At 40.5% G+C, this 21,656-nt stretch overlaps 1 protein-coding gene across 2 annotated transcripts in view; it reads right to left on the reverse strand.

Annotated features, from left to right (window-relative positions):
- Positions 1–270: 270 nt before the first annotated feature.
- Positions 271–21,656, reverse strand: part of LOC118324041 (vitamin D3 receptor A) — a 64,899-nt gene continuing 43,513 nt past the window's right edge. For both annotated transcript variants that reach the window (XM_035656153.1, XM_035656154.1), the window contains 6 exons: positions 15,622–15,806; positions 12,689–12,788; positions 12,114–12,291; positions 9,251–9,402; positions 8,548–8,664; positions 271–7,680 (listed from right to left, as the gene is read on the reverse strand). In XM_035656153.1, coding sequence (XP_035512046.1) covers positions 7,427–7,680; positions 8,548–8,664; positions 9,251–9,402; positions 12,114–12,291; positions 12,689–12,788; positions 15,622–15,806 — 986 coding nt within the window. In that variant the 3' untranslated portion in view covers positions 271–7,426. The remainder of the gene's footprint in view (positions 7,681–8,547; positions 8,665–9,250; positions 9,403–12,113; positions 12,292–12,688; positions 12,789–15,621; positions 15,807–21,656) is intronic.

Genomic DNA, 21,656 nt, shown 5'->3' on the forward strand with positions numbered 1-21,656 from the left:
CATCCTACACAGGACACGCACCTCCCACGAGCAAGCTACTGTTGACTCACAAAACCAATACAACAACTGCAGAAACTAACGAATGCGTGGCTATAAAGAGGGAAAAACAGCTACTGAAGCTAAATGAAACTGTCTTATCAGCAATACGAAGACAGGTCGTCCTGTATTCTGGTTTAAAACCCCTGATATTGTCCCAAAATAAGGCTGTGGGTTCTAGGCACACCAAGGTACAACTGAGCTGAGCAATATGTGCATTTATGTTTTTTTTTCTTTTAAAAGACATGAAACTTTCTATATGTACTGGATTAATTCATATTCAATTTATTTCTAAGCACCTCGCTAGCCCAGGCGTTCACTATCGAGATTAGTCTTTTTTTTTTAAAAAGAAGAAAAACAAAGATGATGACAACAAATCATTTTCAGACGTCACACGTTTTGCTGAGCATTTAGAGACAAATACACAAGTGCATCATTGGCAAAAACTGCTGGTGAGGGAGAAACAAGTGCACACTAGTGTGCGTGTGTGTGTGTGTGTGTCTGTGTGTCTGCTGTGTGTGCTGTGTTCGTTGTCTTTTTTTTTTTGTCGGTATGAGTGTATGTTTGCCTGTGAGTGCGGTTGTTTAAGCGCATGTGTGTGAGGAAGCGCATATTTAAAGAGGTAGCAGAGAAATGCAATCAGAGCAACAGATGACAATCCGTCTCGATTGACAACCATCCGTCTGTTACGACAGTAGAAAAGACGACTCTCTCTCCTTGGCAATGATATTTCATTGCGAGCCACAGACCTTAACCGAGACCCCTCCGAATGGAGATCTATTCAAGAATCTGTTGAAAAACAGCTAAAGTTCAATGTCCAGTCCGTTGATTTTCATTTAATTTTTCAGGATGCAGTTAATTTAAGTGTAAACATTTAATCAACAAAGAAGCTTCCTAATACGTTTCAAATGGCTTTATTTTTTGCTATCAGTCAGTAGACTAATTGGGTGTCACCCTTTCCAAGTGAAACTTAAAATCTATTACAATTTCATCCTTTTCCCAAAAGGCTATGAAACAGATATCGTGCTGATGCAATAAAACGATTGCAGTCAATCTCAGAATTTCCATATCTGCCCAAAGCTTTCCATCAACAGCAGCTGGTAGTAAGAAAGAAAACCTAGGAGAGCGTTAACTTCCACATGCTGTGAGCCGAGACGTGATTCATTAGTCGATATAATACAAGAGTGATTACTAAAGGCTTGGTGTGTCATTCACAGCATATCTTTTTGAAGGCCTTATTTTTCTAAAAAGCGGATGTGAAAGCAGCAGATAACCAGAGATAGCAGTAAAACAGCGTTAAAACATTTAGAAGAAAGGCAGAGTGTTGAGGTCGGGCTGGAGCGGGTGTGTGAGGCCTGGCTGGCTGCAGAGTAGAAAAAAAAACCCCAACAAACACACACACTGTTTGTATCTAGAGTATCTAAAAAGGGATCCCAATGTAACAAACCCTTATCAGACGTTTGAGGAAAGCTACAGCTAGAGACAAACACAGAGGAAACCTGCAATACCAAAGCGAAGCAGACGGAGGGACACCAATGTGTTGGGTGTTAGGTTCAGGCCACTACTTTTTACATTTTAGGACAGAGCGGTTATCTAACTGCCGCTCTCCCGTTTATCTGAGGCGGTATGAATCAATTCCCGAGACCTCCATCCCTTGTCTTTGATTAGCTGTGTGGAGCTGAAAGCCTTTCGCACAAGCCTGATCGAGAACAACTGGCAGCTCTGTGGAGTCCCATCGGACAAACACAACAAGTCTTCTGGCCAAAATCAGGTCAACACCTGGTAGGTTAGTAGCATCAGAGTATTTCCAAGGCTTTGCTTAATTCGAGCAGGAGCCAAGTCTCTTGGTGCACTGATGAGCACATCCACTCATCGCCTCCGTGGTTTTATGCTACATTCACACAGCAGGCTGTCAGGCTCAAACTGCTCATCATATCTGAGATTTGTATTCTAAGATTCTCTAAATTAGCCTGCTTAATGAGGGCAGTTTTTTTTTATGGCTTTGCTAATTGAAAGAAAAGTTCAGATTTTGGAAAATATGCTTTTTTGCTGAGAATTACCTAAGAAAAAAAGATACCACTGTCATATTTGTATGCCGATTATGAAGCTACAGCCAGGAGGCGGTTAGCTTAGCTTAGCATAAAGACTGGAATCAGGGGAAAACAGCTAGCCTGGCTCTTTCTTTCTGTTGTTTCCAACTGTCCTGAATGGTAAATCTAACTTAGCCATGCTAAAACTCCACAGATCCAAGTTGTCCCGAGGGAAATTTAACATATTAGATGTTCAATGTTCATCTGTGTCACATATGAAAGAGTAAAAAAGAATATGGGCACTTTCAGCTGCTATATGAATGTAGCCTTACCTAAATGCGTGTTTGTTACAATAATTGTAACATGCATTTACACACTAAAGAGGCCTCCGATTTACGGACTTTAAGATTTGTAGGCTTATATTGAGATTTGAGGTAAAAATCATCCAGCATTTGAAAAGAGAAACGAGCTAAAGAGGAATATACTGTACATATACACAAAAAAAACCTTCTACATTATTGTTAAAATAAGAATGGATGCTTTATCATAAACACAATCATGCTGCAACAACAACAACAAAAAAAAAAAAATATATATATATTTTTATATATATGTGCGGAAGGGAGAGGTAGTATGTTTGGTTAAACGCAGCGCCAAAGCTTAGCGGCACGTCATCTTTTTGTAGAGACAACAAAGACAGAAAATACAGAATGAGGCAGAGATGAGGATCAAGTGAGTAAAGCAGGAAAAACAGAGTTGACAGTTAACATTTAGAAACATTGGGATCCGCTCATATTGACTGGTCTACTGGCAAAAAGGATTCTACTGGACAACCTTCTTCTTTATACAACTGGCAACTAGTTTACTGTACGTCTAAAAATGTAAAAACACTGCAAAGGTTGCTGAGGAGAGAGTTGTGGCGTTGTCTGTGTGAGTGTGTGTCTGTGTGAGTTTATGTTTGGTTCCCTTAAAGGCTATTGTGAAAGGTCATCCTGTAAATCATTGAGGTATCTGTTAAATGTTTTCCAGCTGAGTGAGGTTTCTGTACGTAAGGCTACTGAGGTGGAGCTGCTGACCTGGGTTGAGGGGACGAGCGGGTGAGAGGGGAGAGGCTGCTGCCTTGTTTGGGTTTGAGCGCCGACGACCTCTCGCATCATGCTCATGCCAACGAACGGCGTGCAGATCCTGATCAAGGTCTGTCTTGCATGCATTATGTTCTCCGTGTACGACCAACGTTTCGCTCTCGGAACCCTTAAAGCTGAGCAGACCCTCACCCCCATCCCCCCTGTCCATTAAGAAACGAATGATGTAGATGTTGGTGTTGAATGTAAAAAGTCCACTTTTTGTATGTTTTGTATGTCATTTCACTATTCTTAAACAAATGATCTTTTAAAAATCTGAATATCAAGAGCTGTGATGCGACACACACAGAGTAGTGAGAAAGGTAATGTCACACTTTGGGTTTAGGAGGCGACATCTCGTCAGTCACTGCACACTCTGCCTGTACAGCACATCACTACATATCTCATTTTAAAAAATACTTTATCTCCTAAGATCTTCTATACAGATTCTACACAGTCTTCTGGAGGTCCAATCCGAACGTTGTCTGCGTCAAACAGGACAAAGGAGCCATTTCTGCAGTGTCTATTTCACAGTAAAGTGACACGTCCCAATTCCACATTAGCTGTTCCACTAAATCTCCCGACTCCCATCAGCCCTTGGTGCACCAGTTTTTTTGTTGTTTTTTTTCCCGAAAGCAGAGCCTTGACTGGCTGCTGAGTTAAAGCTATGAAGAATAATCCTGCTGTAACTGGCTATTGCAGAAGAAGAGGCGGTTAGATGGTTGGAGTGATGAATGAAGAGGCACGTCCATGCTGTCGCTGCGACTCCTTGCCATTGGCTAAATCCTGTGTCAGTCAGTTGAGGCAGTGTTAGTTCATGATCACTTGATTGTGTTTGACATCGTGCGACTGGAAAAGTAAATGTAGCTATTTTTTCTCCTTTTCATTTTTTTTTTTTTTAAATATAGAGCTGCAGACTGCCTTTCCATTGACAAAGAAAAGATTTAGCTCCACGAGTTCCTTTCCCTCAGGTCACAGCTCCAGGTGTAAAACGGCTGCAATGACAAGTCTTTCTTCATTCCATTAGAAAAAGTAAGGAGAACGGGGCCAGTGACCCCCCCTCCTTGTCCAAACAAGAGAGTGAAGCCACATCACTGGTTGAAAGGGGCTGTTCTGTATTCACTCCCTCGAAATGAAGTGAACAAGGGAAGGTGAGCTGGTTCATTTGCACTTGGTAAAGGCTCCAGGAGTCCACTCACGCTCATCTCTGCTTCAGTAAAACAACGTCCCAGCGCAGCAAGCAAAGCGCTAGCTAGACAGCAAACTCTGACACGCATTAAAATTGACAATCTTGAAAAGAACAAAAAAAAAAAGAAAAGAAAATTTTCACCAAAATGAAAACATTATGGATATACTGTATAATTGTCAAAAGCTTATCGATAGACTTTAGAAAGAGAGAGATTGAGAAAAGATGTACATCCATAAGCTTGGAATGGACAGAGAGGACACTTGCTGCTGATACCGAGTTGCTGGGTGCCTTTAGAAGGCTGTCGGAGAGTCAACCATGCTCACACTCACGCTTTAAGTGTAGATGGTGCACGAGACTCGGCCGGTTGGAATGCTCAACACGACCACCACTGGGAATGTTCAGTCACATGACGCCTTTGCAATTATAAAAAACACACCAGATTTCCGAGTCCCATCATTACACTAATAAGAGCGTCATCCACAGCAGGGCTGGACCATTGCTGGCCCTTTTGTTGGGGACTTTATTGGCCAATTTGGTAGGATAATATGAACGTTCTTTCAGAATGTTCTTCCAGGTGTGTTGGTCTGTCCTATTTTGTTGTTATGAAATTGATAACTTTTGATTTTGCTGAATTATTGGCCATGCTGGTTAAACCCAAATCCAGCAGCCTTCTTCACTGCACCTGAAACAACTCTGTAACTCTGTAACTGCCACCTCTGTCCATTCTAGTTGAATACAACACAAGAATCCATCTCCTAATTGCATATAGTGCTGTATCTCCAGAGCATCTTGCCATCAACAATTGAATTCTCTTAGTATTTTGCCTACATTAATGTCTAACTATGTACAGACTTAGCAAGTGGTATTTACAAAGTTTGTCCACAAGGGGGTGATGCAGGCCTGCATGAGGGGTGAGCATGCACTGTGTCGACAAAAACGTGATATGATATGTAGTGATGTCCTAAAGTAAAATCCTAAACCTCGCTTATGTGGCTGGTGTTGAAATGATATAAATGTGACAAAAAGGTATGAGGCTTGATTTTATATTTAATATAAAAAAAGGTTCTTTCTCGTGTTTTATAGGTCTGCTCTGCTGTCAAGAGCATCTTAGGGATATTATTCCAAAAAATCGTACTTGTCTATCTACTGTACATTGCTACCCTCTGTAGAATATTCACTTTGCCCTGAAAAAGCCAAACTAAAGTTAAACCTGATATTAATCGCTTGATGTTAACACAGATGACTCTGTATTTTAAAATGTAGCCATTCAATTGGTATGTCAACTTTAACAATGATCTCCAATGGATTGTACAATCATGCAACCATACCATGAGGAGTATTTAATTGAACAGATAAGCTTAGGAATGAAAAAAATCTTGTAGTATTTGAAAAAGTTTCACTTTTAGCTTACTTACGCTGTTATTTAATATGATTAGAAATCACAGTGATGCCTAGAGCTTCAAAAACAATCTCTGTCTTATGATTGTAAGCTTACGCCACACACACCATAAACACCAAGTACACAATATCATCAGACAAACTTTTCCCTGAGGCAACAGCCGGTAGTTGGTTTCTGTCCAACTATCTAGCTCTAACTGTCTTAGCAGCAATCTAACCAGCCGAAAAAATTGTTTTTGGATAACTATCCATGAAACATGACGTTGTGTTTGCGTATGTCAGTCTACAAACTTCACAGGTCCAAAAACGACGAAATCCAACGGAGAAGTGAAGTGCTTCCCAGCACTGAACCCCCAAGTCAGAGCCTGTACACGCACCCCCTTGTGGTCCATCAGTATTCTCATATTCTGTACACACATCAAAAAAATAGAAGGACTCCTCACACACTTCTCAGTGCTTTCTTATGTTTGTGTGTGTGTGTGTGTACATTTGTCATTTTTGAAAGATGACACATACACACACACAACTGAGGAGGCGCCTTCCAATCCTCTACATTAAACAACACTCAGAACCATTTGCTTCCATGGAAGCAACCATGTTTCACTCCCTTAAATATATATATTTATATATATCAGCTTATACGTATCATTTATATTTATATAGCATTATACATACATTCTTGTTTTGTGAAATTCCCTTTTGTCTTGTGAACAGGGAATTCCAACTGTAGCATCTCCCTCCATCTATCCAACCTCCTTTACTCATTCCTCCACATCTCGCATTTCTTCCCACCGTTCCCATACTGAAACATTCCTATTTGAACTTCCTGTCTTCACTTCAGCTGAGACCTCTCTTTGCACATACACAGATACACAGGGCTGAGCAGGAAAACGCACCTGCTAGACTCCATCTTAACCAAGTATTAAACTAGTAAACTAAGTATATCCAGTACATTACATTAAGCTTGCCCATGGCTGACCATGCTGATGTTTAATATATTTGCTGTCAACAAACTGTAACTCAACAATAGTTCATAGCTATCTAACACTAGTGTAGTAACATTGCTAGCAATTTATCTGTACCTCACAAGTGCTGGCATGGTTAATAGGATGTAAATCTGTGTATCTATTCCTGTCCCGTCATCGCGCTGATGTGAACATGGAACAATGTTATGAGGATGATGCTAAAAAGGGATGCGACAGTCAGTGATGTCTGGGGGAAAGGTGGTGATGAGAAAAGGCGATTTTTTTGGAGTTTGTGGACGTGAAGAGAATTGGGATGTCTGTCTTTTACATATGTCTACGAGTCAGGACTCTACCTGATGTAATGACATTTAATGCTGTACTGGGTTTGAGAATCCAGAAGTCAAAATATAATCTGGTTATCCAGGTGCCGCAGCATGTTCAGGTGTCTTAAAATCGATAAATCCAGAGGTCCAGGCATCTGAGTTTTGCTGCTTGAGGTCCGGAGGAGGAGGAGAATGGGCAGGTGATGATGGTTACTGTCTACCTAACTTATTATCCATCTTTCTCCCACGTGTCCAGGTATATCAGGGCTCGGGTTTTCTTGGGGAAAAGGCGGTAAGGGTTGGTTAGTCATCCTTGGTGTGATGAGTGTGTCTATGTATGTGAGTGTGTCCCCTTCCTCCTCTGCTATGACACCTCACTGCCAAACACCTCCAGCACGAGCGGGGTGAGCTGCATGCTGTGCTCGGGCTGGAAGGAGAGCGAGCGGTACTGCTTGGAGTGCTCCTCGTTCAGACTGCGCAGGTCGGCCAGCTTCTGGATCATCTTGGCGTAGAGGAGGCGTCCGCCTGGGTGGTTGACCCGGATGTAGGCCTGCAGTGTCTCCGACAGATGGTCCTGGAGCTGCTCGATGCGCCTGTGGTCCTGGACACCGGGACGATCTGCCACAGGAGAATGGAGAGGGTGAAGTGGAGGGAAGTCAAAAAAGATAAAGGAGGCAGGCAAGTGGGCGGGCAAGCAGATTCAGGGAGGGGCCCAGGTAGGAAGTAGAGGATAGGTAAGGTAGGGGAATGGAAAGAGAACATCAGTCAATAAAAAGAAAAAGGATTATAATTGTGGTCTATGGACATGTTTACTGATTACACAACATGCACTTTATTATCATATTACAGTATTTAAATATGTGTACTTCCAGTACAAAACATCACACCTACTTTCTACTTAAGATGCACAAGATTTTAGTGCTTTACTCTGCTTTAACCTTTTGAACCAATACAAAAGGCAGTCTTGCTTTCTTCATGCTTTCATTTATTTAAAGAGTTTTGGGGCTTAGACAGCAGTGAAATGACGTTCCTACGACTTACCTAGGTAGAAGGCCATAAAAATAAAATGTGGATATCTCATTAACTCACAACAGTGTTAGATAGTGGAAATAAACAACCTTTGCAAAGTTTGAGATAGCCTGCATCATCTATTCTTGAACAGGCCTTGCCACCCCATGGCCTCATTCATTGATCATGTTCCTTGGCTGTTTTTCACCTTGTCAAGCTCACTAACTGCGACATTGTAACTTCATACTTTAATCTGTTGAACAGGACGTATTCCAGGAGAAGCTTTTTTCAACCGTTACTGGCAGCATCAATAGAGCACTGATGCTTGGGTGAATCGAGGTCAGCGAGCAACACAAACCCTGTGCTTAGCATTTAGTCAATCTGCTAACAATCTCACTCTTAAAAAACAAAAATGGCTCAGCTGGAAATACACCTACACCGCGAACACGCAAACGAACACACAAACACAGGCAGTACCTGGGGAGAGCAGGCAGATGGCCATGAGCAGCACGTGTTCCTCCTCGTGCAGGTTGAGTTTCTTCAGTCCAACCTGGAACTTCACCAGCGGCTCCAGCAGCTCAAGAGTGTGACCCGCTGTGGAGGACGACACAAACATAGCGTCAGGTCTCCAGAGTCATCTTCTCACGCTAAGACAGGACTTGCAAATGCAAACACAATTTATGCAGCAGTGGGCTTCGAGGAAGAGCCATTACTCTCTGTGTGTGTTTGTACACTGCGGACAGAGACCATTACTTCTTGCCCTGCGTGTGTATTTGTGGCCGCTTTATTGCTTCCATGAAAATACCTGAAGTTAAAACCTCATAGTAATGTGAAAGTGTGCGTAGAAAAGCAACGTGTGTGGGTGATCCTTGTAGGACTCTGTTATATAAGGTGGGAGGAAAGAAAATAATCACAGCTGTGTCATCAGCTTCAACATTGAAAACTTCTCTCTCCTTGAGAATGTGTGTACTTGTGTGTTTTATCACTGCACTGCTTGATGTTGTGGCCTTCATGGAAACTGGGGAGGACACGAAGAAATAGAGGAGTGGGTGTATTGAAGAGGATGTGTGATCAATAAGCAAGGTCTCTGACGTGCTCTGTGCGCTCAGTCCTTGTGTACGTCTAAACATGTTGCTGATGTGTTAATGTACTGATTCTGCAGTTCATTTGTTTCACCAACCCTTTGTAACATCATTGATGCAGTATTTAAAGTCGGGTCCTCCGCAGCTCCAGGACATGTCCTCCAGACTGAACGACTGGTTTGAACGCAGCATGATGATCTCAATGGCACTCGACTTCAACAGAGCGATCTGGTCTTCTGCTGTCAGCTCTCTGGAAGGCAGTCACATATACAGTGTGTTACTGTACTGTAACTGTATTAATGCTTATAGTCAGACACTAGCATTGTCACATTAGAGCTTTGTTCACAGATAGGATTTAACATCAGAGTCATGGAAGGGGTCTTTACTTCCGCTTCTTTATTTTGCTTTTCAGATTCATGGACAATAGTCTTTGTCTCTTTGTACCAAATCACCTTCTGAAAAAAAGTTTCCTAGGAACTGCAAAATTATTATTGTTATATTGCACAATACTGTAACAAGAAACTGAAGAACAGAAATACCAATGATATATTGGAGGTAGTTTTGCAACTGTGTAACCATTCCACTGTCTCTCCACCAGAGAGCACTGACAAGTACATGTTCCACTCTATACATATCTTGGTCATCAAAACTAAATACATAACCGAAGGGATTCTAATCAAAAACATTTGTTTATGTCATGCGTTTACGTTAAAAGATGAATATTGGCTGATATGTTGTTAACAGACTATTTCTTTTCTACATAACCACCTACACCATAAGTACAGCACGCACAATGATGAATGTATTATACAGTTACTGTAGCAACAGTGTGTCCAACTCAGGCTTTGTGTGGCCATAAAAGCGCACACACAAGCACAGCACACATTCAGACATTGTGTGTCATCAGCATCCTCAATACTCCATACATTCAAGCCCCCCCAAGTGTAATATTTACTGTTTACACACAACTACAGTCTGTGAATCTCCACACACACAGACAGATACAGGTGTAACTTCAGGAAGAGCAAAAACCTTCACCAACAATATCATGGAAAAAACTCTTCTAATGCACTTAAAATTAACTTGTCACAATTTATACCTTCAATTTATTCGCTTTTTTTCTCAGATTTTGTCAGCTCATTATTTTGTGCTAAACAGAATGTCCTGTCCTGTCCTGCCTTTCATTTTGTTGTGTTTCTTTTAAACAAGTTACAAATGAGTAAGAAGATGCAAACATGGTGTTATTCCGGGGAAGAACTGAATATAGTTTGAATACGGTCTAGACCTGCTCTATTTGAAAAGAAGATAACTTCTGTTATGAATTTGCGCTGTACAAGTAAAACTGAATTGAATCACTGCAGTGTTACAGTATATGAGGCACAGATAGAAAGTAGCTGTAATTTTCAAGTCATAATGTTTGTATTAATCAAATGCAAAGACCTTACTTAAAAAATACATGACAATTACCCGGCAGAAAATGTGTCGGTATTGTCTGAATTTCCAACTCAAATGCTGTTGAAAGAATTTATTTACAAAGAGTGGAACCCAATTTTCAAGAAGTGCTTTTCAAATTAGGACCCAGATATAATTCCGTGAGGCTCAGAGGTCAGAGTTATTCTGGAGATCTGGGATGAGAAACACCTCTAAATCAATGCGTAGACCTGCATGTTGTCATATCTTTGCAGTAGCTTGTAGATAAACCTAAAATCCCAGTCTCTTTTATATCCTCACAGAAAACCCCTTTAACACACAGTTGAGACTCAGCTCCAGCCATTTGAATAATATACCCATGATACACTTCAACAAGACCAACAGTAATGTAGGAAAACATGTATGTAAATATTAAGCTGTCTGCACATCAGTAATAATGGTTCTCATTTCAATTTCTGTTTCACAACATGCAAACACACACGCCTGCATTATGTATATCCATACTGCAGATATGTCTTCCTGATTCTTTTATAATACAGTCTCTGTGTGTGCATACATTTATAAACTTATCTCTCAGCTCAGCGTGTCTTCATAAAGATGCAGTCTGTTCCAGCAAATTCTTGGAAGAGCGTGTTTGTTTGGAAGTGATAACAGCATCTCACTTTACCCATTAATGTCCCTCATACGTGTAGGCAGCAAATCAATGTGCTCTGCATGTGGGTGGGGAGCTCGCTCAGGCTGCTAGCCTTTGGGTCTGTACGTGCTAGTGGTTGGATGCAGCAGAATTTTACCAGTAAATACTTGCACAACTCAGTAAAAACGCAAATGGGAGCAGAGGTAACAGAGTTGAATGTTCATCCCGACAAGAACATGATTTATGGCATGGGAGGATTTGAATGTAAATTGCATATCAATATGAGAGAGCTTCTGAGTCAATGAAAGGTGTTCCCGATTAACTGTAGGTCGAGGTAGGACACTCACAACAGACCATTAAAACAATTCATTTAAATAAAGTTGCAACTACCAGTCACTTTTTAATCGATTCATCTGCACAATGCCCAATTATTTTATTTATAAAAAAAATAGTGAAAAATGTCATGAGTTTGCAGAGCCATCATCAAATAATGTTATTAAAGACAAACAAAAGCAGCAAATCCTCAAATTTTAGAAGCTGGAACCAGCAAATGTTTGGCATTTCGATGAATGACTCAAACGATTAATCTATTATGCAGATTTATTTTTCTGTCTATCCACCTATCGTTTCAGCTTAAAATTAAATTTGATCAAATCTTTCATTTGAGATGCATTAACACTAAAACTGTCTTGATATTGTGATAAGTGATTTATTGCTGTGGTTAAATTAAAATGGAGGTCTAACAATACTGGTGACAAGTAATTTATTCTCAATTCCCCACTGTGACATATTAAATTCTGACCTTGTTAACTCTTTGTTTATCCAAAGAAACTGTACTATGCTGCTGCAGTGTATTGAAAGGCAAACTCAATCACTGTGGTGTGTGTAGTTTGTACCTGAAGCCTGGGATCATCTTGGCGAAGCCTATGACTTTCTGGATGCTGTAGGAGACCAGGTCAGCCAGGTGGGGCAGCATGGAAAGCTTTGTGTCCTCCTCACTGGAGTCTGGACTGCTAGCGCCATCTTGGTACATCATTAACAGGCTGCTGAAGTTCATTTTGGTGTCCACCGACTCTGTTTTAGGAGGGGAGGAAAGAGAGGAGCGGGGAGAGGCAGAATAAAGAAGTGATTACTGTAAAAGGAGGTATTTCAAACACTCTTGCATTTGTATACTCTACTCCTGGGTTCCCTGGGTCCACTAACAATGAAGCTATAGTTTTGAAGCTAAAGTGAGCAATATGAGAAAAATTAAATCTAGATTAAAACAAACTTAGACGAGTACAAATATACACAATAGTTCCCTAATTCAGTACAACCCTAACCCTAAACGCAATATAACAGTGCTGTTTTCTTAGCGTTAAGCTAGCTATGTGTTTACATGGCGACTCAGTTATGCAGGTTTTTAGGAGTACCTCAACAGCATTGCTGTACAGAGGGGGACATGAGGAGAAAGACTCTTTGTGTATCTTACCAGGTGAGTGGTTGAATGAGTCAGAGGAGGCATCAGACAGAGAGTGAAGGGAGGCGGCTCTGCTGGCGCTGCGTGTTACTGGGCCTTCACGCACTGGAGGCTGCGGATACACACAGAGAAACACAAATATTAATATCCTCACTGGAATACTTTGATAGCTCAGCGCACTGCTGGGATCCTCTTCCTCTTGGGGGCCACCTGGAGCTTAGGAATCAAATTCTGTACCAATAGTGACCACACACCAGGAGCCCCACCAATTTGCTGGATAGTTCTCTCTACTTTAGCCCATGTTACACATTTAAAGGGGTTGTTTGTGAAACATGAGTTAAGAAATTACCTTTTTTTCTGTAAGTGCATTGGATTATTCTTATCCTTATACAAAGATTCGAGTAAAAAAAAAAAAGGTATGATTTTTTTCTTAAATAGATTGCTAATAATTTCCAACGTTTGTTTCTTAGTAAGTTCCTTAGTTTTTTTAGACAAACTTGAGTGCAGTCTAGTTTTGGTTTTGTTTTATTTTTAGGATTACTTCATCTGGCCAGGTTCACACTCAGTTCAAAGTGACGCCCACAGCTCAATATCTGGGAAACTGAGTTATTACGTATCTACTACCCAACTGGAGTGTGGTTGTGGCTGTCTGCACACTGTCTGCTAAATCACAGGACACATGGAGAAGTGTTTTGAGACTTTCTCAGACGTTCCATCCAATCTGTATCCCCCCATCTCATTTACTCTGGACGACCCAATTGTTGTGGTCTTCAGAGAGAACGTGGTCTAAAAGTATCAAGTTCATGACGTGGAGGAAGAAAATACGACGCCGCTGTCGGGCAGATAAACGCCTCTGGTGACTTGTGTTACGGGTGTCAGGTAAATTGAAAACACACAGGAGATAGTGGCTGACGTGTTGGTCTGCAGTAAATATGTATGTGGTTACAGACATTATTTACAGCTATCCCAAGATAAGTGATAGACCGATTAATCGGGCCAGTTATCTGGTAATTTGAGATAATCTGCATCGGCCACTCATGAGGCCAATAAACAAAAAATGTCTGTGGACACATCTGCAGATAGCTTTGTCTGTGGCTGCTGTGGGACAATGTGAGTTTTGGGAAAAGTTAGTTTCAAACCCTATTCTGTAACTCTCATGCATCCTGCTGTAATCTAATCTAATACCATTACTGGCTGGCATTAAATATATATTTTGTAGGAACGTGTAGAATAATGCAGTTGAATGATGTTGCTTCTGACATACTGTACCCTGCTCTACCTTAAATACCATGTTCTGAAAAATCAGATTGTAATGTGCATGGAAAAAAATCTTTGTTTTGATATTGGCATCATCATTAATAAATCTGGCTGTCACTACCACCTCGCATTGGTATGTGACACGAGTGATGTTAACAGATTTAAAGACGAAAAAAGATAAATTAGACCAAAGAGCACAGTCAAGCACACAAAAATGCAACCAAAGTTATTGGTTCTGACTAAAGAAACCAAACTGTAGATGACATTATACCCTACATTACACAACTATACCTATGTATTATTTTGCTTGTACTATGGCCACTTGCACTGGTTAATTCACACATAATTAATCCTGAACTCTTTCTGATTCAAAGATCATAAAATATAGATCCTGAGCCACAGGGTCTAAAGGTAGTTTGGATTGCTAGGCAACATCTAGCTAAACAGGAAGGGGTTCACAAGGCTGGGCTCAAAGATTTAAAATCCTAAAGTTTTGGAGAGAAAGATAAATGGACTGGTTGCTCATAAAAAAAAAAATTAAAAAAAAAAAGGAGAATAGCATTACATTCTGCTACATGATATTAAAAGTAGAGACGTTGCATCCCTAGTGTGTCTCTCTCTCTCATGGCGTGTCTGCACACTGTTTCAGCTGCGTTTTTTAGTCGTCTGTCTCACATGTGTCTGTAGGAACAGATCTGCTCCTGTTTCAATCGGTAGTCTACAGTCTACACTTTTTATGCTATACGAGTATAAATTGGAGTAAATAAATGCGGATGTCACTCACTCTTATTTGTGACTTCTGCACATCTCTTTATTCTCTGTGCTGTTTAGGTTAGGTTACATGTCCCCTCCTGTCTTCTCTCCTTTCCTGTGCAGCTGTCCCTCGGAATCAAGTTATTAACTTCACCATGGTTAACATAATTTTAGTTCTCTATTTAAGTCTCCTAAAAACCTGCGGTTAGTTGGTTTGGACGTCCAGATTCACACAAATACCAAACACAAAAATAATGCTAGCTCCAAGATCTTTAGCGAAGCCCCTCTATTTGGGTCTTAGCTTATAGTTTAAAACTGGTGCAATAATTTAAAACTACAAACAAACCCCCCACACCATAGGTGTGCATTTAAACTGTGTGCCAAAAGTTAATATGCACCTTCTAGCCAACCTCAATTCTCATTGGCCACGGTATAAAGTAACTGCTAGAAAAATCAAACATGAAGTGGCAGTCTTTCCTGGTGTTTTAGCTATAATTGTAGCCTACTTCAGCCAATTACAGTCATGGGTACAAACTAAGAGAGAGAATCCCAATGTCTGTAGTGTTGTGGTAAACCAGAGCAGATGCTATCCATATCCTATTATTACATTTTTATTTGTTTGAACATCAGTTCTTCAGCATTTATCCTCCAAGGAATTTAGTTTCTATGGTGGCAGGCTGTTAACTTGAAAGTATACTCTTTCAACTTAGCTGCAATCATAGAAATGCACAGGGTGCGTTTAGTTTCTGTATCAATTTACTTTTTACTGGAGAATGCAGTATTATGGCCTGATGCCGTGCTTCAGGGAGCCTTCCCTTCTGTTGCATGACATCATGACCAGCTCCACCCATCTTCATGGTGGGGAACAAAGTGATTTTGGCTGCACCACTGCCAGTGTGGTTTTGGTAAAGGGTGAAACTTTGTACTGAACTAACCCTGAAGCGGGAGAAGTCAGAATAGGAGGCATCGTAGGTCTTGTGGTGAGCTTCCACCAGGGAGGAGATGATCCTGGCCTGCTCCTCGTTCAGACGTGGCCTCATGGCCTCCCGGGCTGCCTCCTCCTCTTTCCTCTTCATTATCATGTCCTTCTTCCTCTGAACCTCCTCGTCTGTCAGGATGACTACAATAGAGGATAAAGAGGATTGGTAAAATATTTTGCAATACACTGTGAACTTGTGTTTGTGCAGGTGAATGCTTTTGTCAAAGACTGAGCAGCCCAAAAAAAAGAATGAAAAAAAAAAAAAGGCCTTAAAGTGCTCTTATATCATAAATTTAATTCCTCATATTAATGGCTTGCATCCACGTCAATAAAAACATTAAAATCTGTATTTTGGAATTTTGGAATGAGAAATTTGACTTTTTACTACCACAAAGAAAGAATTTAATCAAGAGTTAACTCTATTAACGCCCCAAGTATCACTAGGATTTGTAATTGATCTGGGTTCCTCTCACTGTGTCTAATTTAGTGAAAGTACAAAGTACACACATGGTGTCAGACACTGTAGTGGCAACACACTCTTTTCACTATCAGCATCACAGTAGTGTTACACAAAGGCAACAATTTACAGCAATTAGGAGCGTGTGAAGTGTGTTGTTTGGGCCACAGTAAGGCAAAGGCAGGTGACAAGGTTTTTGAGTGGATAACAATACCGCCCAAAGCTCATAATAAAACATCATTATTGCCCGATAATTATTAGGCACAGATAAATTATGGACTGATAATGGGAAATTTATATTATTATAAATTATCCGGATAATTAAATTACAGCCGATAAATTATAATAATTTCTTTTGAATTCTTGATAGTCTTTATGTTCTATGAAAGCCAAAGTTTTTTTTAGAATTTTTTTTTTTAGTTCTACTAGAAAAATAAATGAACATTGAAGAGTCAGAAAGGTTGTTTGTTGTTAAAAACTACAGGTTTTGAACTACTTCTCTTTAAAATACCAAAATGTGAAATAATTGGTTAGATTATCAGTATCAGCCATGAGAAGCAGGTATCTGTTATCATATTGGCTGGAGAAAAATAAATAAAAAAATCATATTGTGCATCCCTATAAAATATTAACATTGTAGCATCAAATCCCTTAGTCTATTTGTAAAAGAGCGTCTCAGACTGCTTGTTGTCCTCTCCTCAAGGTATTTCTTTTAATTAAACCATGTCCTTCAGTTTGAAGGAAAAAAGGAAAAAAGGAAAGTGAAGCTATGAGCCTCACTGAAAGGAGAGCAGATGTTGTACCTTAACAACACTTGAAGTGATGAACTGAAGACAATTTTTAAAAGCAATTTTATTAAAATATATGTTATATATAAAAGTATTTGTTGACTCACAGCATGTCAGGAGGGATGTTCAAATCCCAGAATATGTTTTGAACTAGCTACGATGACAGGAATAATGAATTCAGTTTTAGGATGGATTGTGGAAGTGCTACTTGTCAGCAGTAAAACAAAGTTAGCTTTCAAAAGGCAAGGGAGCTGTAAGGAAAGCTCCAAACATTTCCATCCCAGGTTACATGAACTATACATCTTCTCAGTTTGGCACGCAGGAAAGGCCTGTCAGGTCTGCTGCCTTCTTATACAGCTGATGCGGCGAGTGTTGGATGTTTAAGTGCCTTTTGCCTTATTCATGCTGCAGGAGCAGAGACTGCAGGCAGAGTGGCACAGTGGTGCAGAATGGATTATACATACTGTTTATAGTTACTCTTTTAGGTTTGACTAGAGGAGGGGTTCTTTTGGGATTTCCTGGGTTTGCGTGCCACTTCCACATGTCTTGGAGCATTACATTACTTTGTAATCTTATATTCACAACACTCATTTATTACAGATCACAACAGATTTACATCTCTCTCTATTGGAATTAAAACACAATCCACTTTGAGACAAAGAACAATTATTTTACATTTATGTTTTTATATTTTTCAATAATTTACCCCTTTGACAATAATAAAATGTCAGAGTTTTATTAAATTAAATAATTTAAAGACAAACAATACTAAAACAATGTCTCCATCTTTAAAGGCATACTGGACGGGCTAACTTCAAACATCAACTGACAAATCCTGTCAGTTGATGTTTGAAGTTAGCCGTCCTCCCCGGTTTGCCGAGAGAGTGAGTGGCAGCAGAGAGGGTTGAGCAACCTACAGTGTGAATGAAAAGGGAGACTTTTGGCAATGTTACAGTACAGGCAAACTGCTGCCTTCACATTAAGATGCCGTTATTGGGAAGAATTCATGCTGAATTAGTGTCAACCCCTCCTGTCGCTTTACACATAGACATTAACAACAGACCAGAATGGAGCAGAACTGAAAAATACTGGCATCCCTGCTGTGAAAATAGGGCGTGAATGACAGAATGACTGACGCCAAGCAGTGATAAGTGGCAATTTAATATGCACTGAAAATTCAGCTATGGTGGGCCTGCCATGAGTGGGTGAATACAGCAGCAGCACCGAGTTAGTCATATTAGCTACAGCACCTCAGTCTATTGGCTTTCTAAAATTTCTATTTTAACTCGTAGTGCAGGCCGAGTCCCTGGAGGAGGTATTTCTATCGCTGGTATCTCAGAGCCCCCCTGAGATCTACCAAACCCTAAACCAGGCAGCCACTGTTAGTCTAACTGCTGCACTTTATACTGTTTGTGGAGAAGCTATTTTCAGCATGCAGGCTGGCATCACACCATTGCGTTCTGTATACTATTTTTATTTAGTTTAGTATGACAATTCTTGCACTACAGTATTTTTCTTCTAAAAAGGACCCCCCTTTCAGCAAAAGAACTGAATGACAAAACATCTGGATGTGTGTTGTTGAGTGGCCACTGATGGTGTGAAACAGGAAATCTGCTTTGCCTTAAGAGACTTTATAAAATGAAAAACAGGCGGCTCAAATGTGTGGATGTGACATCTGTAATGAGGTGGTCTGAAAAGTAATTCTATGTTACATTTCTTGTTAGACTACTTCATAAACACAGCCAGTTTACTACTTCGACTGAAACATCTTTAAGCACTATGTTACTGCCATGGTTTTAATTGAGTTTAAGTAGAGCCCAAGCAAATATCTAACTTCAATATTCTTTAAATAAGTTATTTGTTTCAGAACACAGCCTTCTGGATGCTTTTGCATATTCATATTGGTGCACAATCCACATAGAAAAGGTATACTTTCATTCCAGCTCAAAAATTCATTATATCGGTCGGTCTCTAGTTAAAAGATTATACAAATCCTGAAATAGAAATCCTCCATGTAAAATATGAGCCTGTAAATGGTCGTTATAAAAGTACAAACTGAACGAACCCACCCACATACACGGCCACATATTAAACTTTAAAATGTTCTGTTCAGGTATGCAGTTGTCAGCTGTATGTTTTAGAACATGATGTTTCTGTTGAGCACAGAGAAAGAAGCAGGAAGAGTGTTATGTCATCAGTGTTTGATGCCGCTGCAGACAATAAGAACACATACAATCTTCCCAGCGTGCACAGGAAACTGTACAGTTATATACTCAGAACAAATATTTACCACAGAAGCAAAAGAAGACACAATAGTTGCTAAACCACATTTCATATCTTCATCACCACATCTAGCAAGTTAAATAAAGAAACAGCACAGAATGTCAAAATACTGTTTAATAACAACAGAAAATTAGGTACTTTAGTGGTATTTTAAAATTGGTACTCTCGTCATCAAGATTTGAGACCTGGCTCTGTGGGTCACTGTAGTTACTGCTGGAGTAATGCACTGACCCCTGAATGCCTCAGCCCATATTATCCTTTTGACTCTCAGCCGCAGTGACCGATTACCCATGAAACGCTCAACTGTGCAGACAGACAGACAGACAGCATGACTGCCAGACAGACCGCAACTGCCAAAGAGAGACAGGCCCAGAGTCATGAGGTCACAGCACGCGCAGATACGACGGCAAGTCTGACACTCTGGCAGCTACAGAGGAACTATCTCACTATTCATGCTTTTCTGACATTAAATTTAGCTTCATCAAATGATGCTATTTGCTTAGGGTTGTAGGCATGGCATGTACCGTTTTTAAGAGATAGAGACCTTGTTCATGCAAGCTGAATGCAAAAAAGCTCCTTACACTCTTTTTTTTTTGTCTTATTCTGAAAAAGCTGTAAATCTCTTTAAATAATCTTTTAACTGGTCGAACTGTCTTCATCCGTTAATACAGCAATCATTTACCTGTTACCTATTCCTAAAATTTCAAGTGGCAAACTACAACGTTTGACCTTTACAATGGTAAGCACATATTTGAATCAAAAGGAATAAACACACCAAATAAATACATACTTTGTCAGTAACTGCTAATTTAAGAGACCAATGAGCACTTCATACTAAATACTGGTTGTTTTCCTGGAAGCTGTAAACAACTATATTTGAAGTGGATTTTCAGTGATTGCACCCTGGACTGCAACCACAGAAGCGGCGTTACATAACCGCATTATGTGGCGAGTACGACAACAACAACAACAACAGTTTGGCTACACAGGCTTAAGAAGGCAACTAAATGAATCCGACTGCTTAGCTAACCAAAGGATTTACTTGGCTTTCATCTGTTTTGACCCACCGTCATTAATTAGGCCTTGGCTACGCTCCAAAGTCCATCCAGTCCCAAGCCAGGAGCAGACTGCCCATAACCACTCATGGTGGTGAGGACATCCAAGTATGCAGCCTGAAGCCCAATCATGAATGGGCACAGTTTGGTCAAAGTTTGGCACAGGCTGTCAAAGCAGCTATTCTGAGGACGGGACATGATTGAACCAGTCAGCATCCAGCCAAGTTTGGGCGCTGGATGGCATCATTAAGGCAGAAAAAAAAACAAAAAAAACAACAGACCATCAAAGGAACATCTTGACCACCCCACAGTGCTTGGCAGACGCACAGCAGTTCACCAAAAAGAAGGTTTGCTGTTTGGAAAGCGACGGATTGAATGTGGTGATGTGGTGTCCTGTATGGCAGAGAGGAGCAAAGAAAGAAAGGCAAACAGTAAGGGTTTGGCCAATACCAGTGATGCCAGAGACACTGACAAAGAGGGAAAGGCAGAGTCTCCCTGTTGTGGAGGCCAGAGGTCCACAGCGGGCTTACTCATTAACCAGCCGACCGACCAGTTAAACACAATGGAGGTAGCCAACACTCAGATTTGGTGTGATATATGTCAAGCCGGATTTGGTGTGTAGCCAATACTTTTCACACTGCTGCCCTGGGCCTGTGATGTTCAAGAGGTAAAATCAGGTCAGCCAGGCATCAAGGCACCCACACATGCAGAGTGTGACGCAAATATGGCTTATCAATAGATCAAAATGGAAGTGCACATGGTGGCAGGAAGGCGTACAGTATAAACACATTAGGTTGTACTTATTGTGTCTACTCAGCAATTTTAAAAACACTTCTTTAATTCATGTGGGCTTTAGTCTAACCGCTCACACACCTGTGTTTCTTATCAGTTAACATGTCAGGATCTTGCTTTTATTTGAAATTAATTTGCTGGCTGAGTTGCTGTTAAAAGAACTACTTTGCAAGGAGTACAAAATGTGTCCACATAAAAATGCAGAGAGCCAATTTATAACTGCAACTTTCTTACAAAGATCACATCAAAAGAGGCACACAACATTTGATTCTAAGCCATCAATGCCTAATATTCTGAAACAAGACCAAGCCTTTGTTTTCTGGATGCATACACACCCTCACTTGACATGTTTTTACGCTACCAAACTATAAATTTAGCATCTGGCACTTATGTTAATGCAAGTTAAAAGGTGGCCAAAGAGAAAGAATACTAAAGACTCGGAGGGACGACAAAGAATATGAATTAGGGAGGCAAATAGTGGCCAGCACTGCAGGAGAAGCTCTGCTGCTGAAAGGCACTGAGGGCGGGAATTCATTCATCTAAAAAGGCTGAAACGTTTCAGACACTCTCCTGTGATTCCAATCCTGTTACAAATACACACCGGCGCAAACAGACA

The sequence above is a fragment of the Morone saxatilis genome, unplaced genomic scaffold (assembly GCF_004916995.1).
Source record: "Morone saxatilis isolate NCDOM2014 unplaced genomic scaffold, NCSU_SB_2.0 Contig15, whole genome shotgun sequence".
NCBI classification, from domain to species: Eukaryota; Metazoa; Chordata; class Actinopteri; family Moronidae; genus Morone; species Morone saxatilis.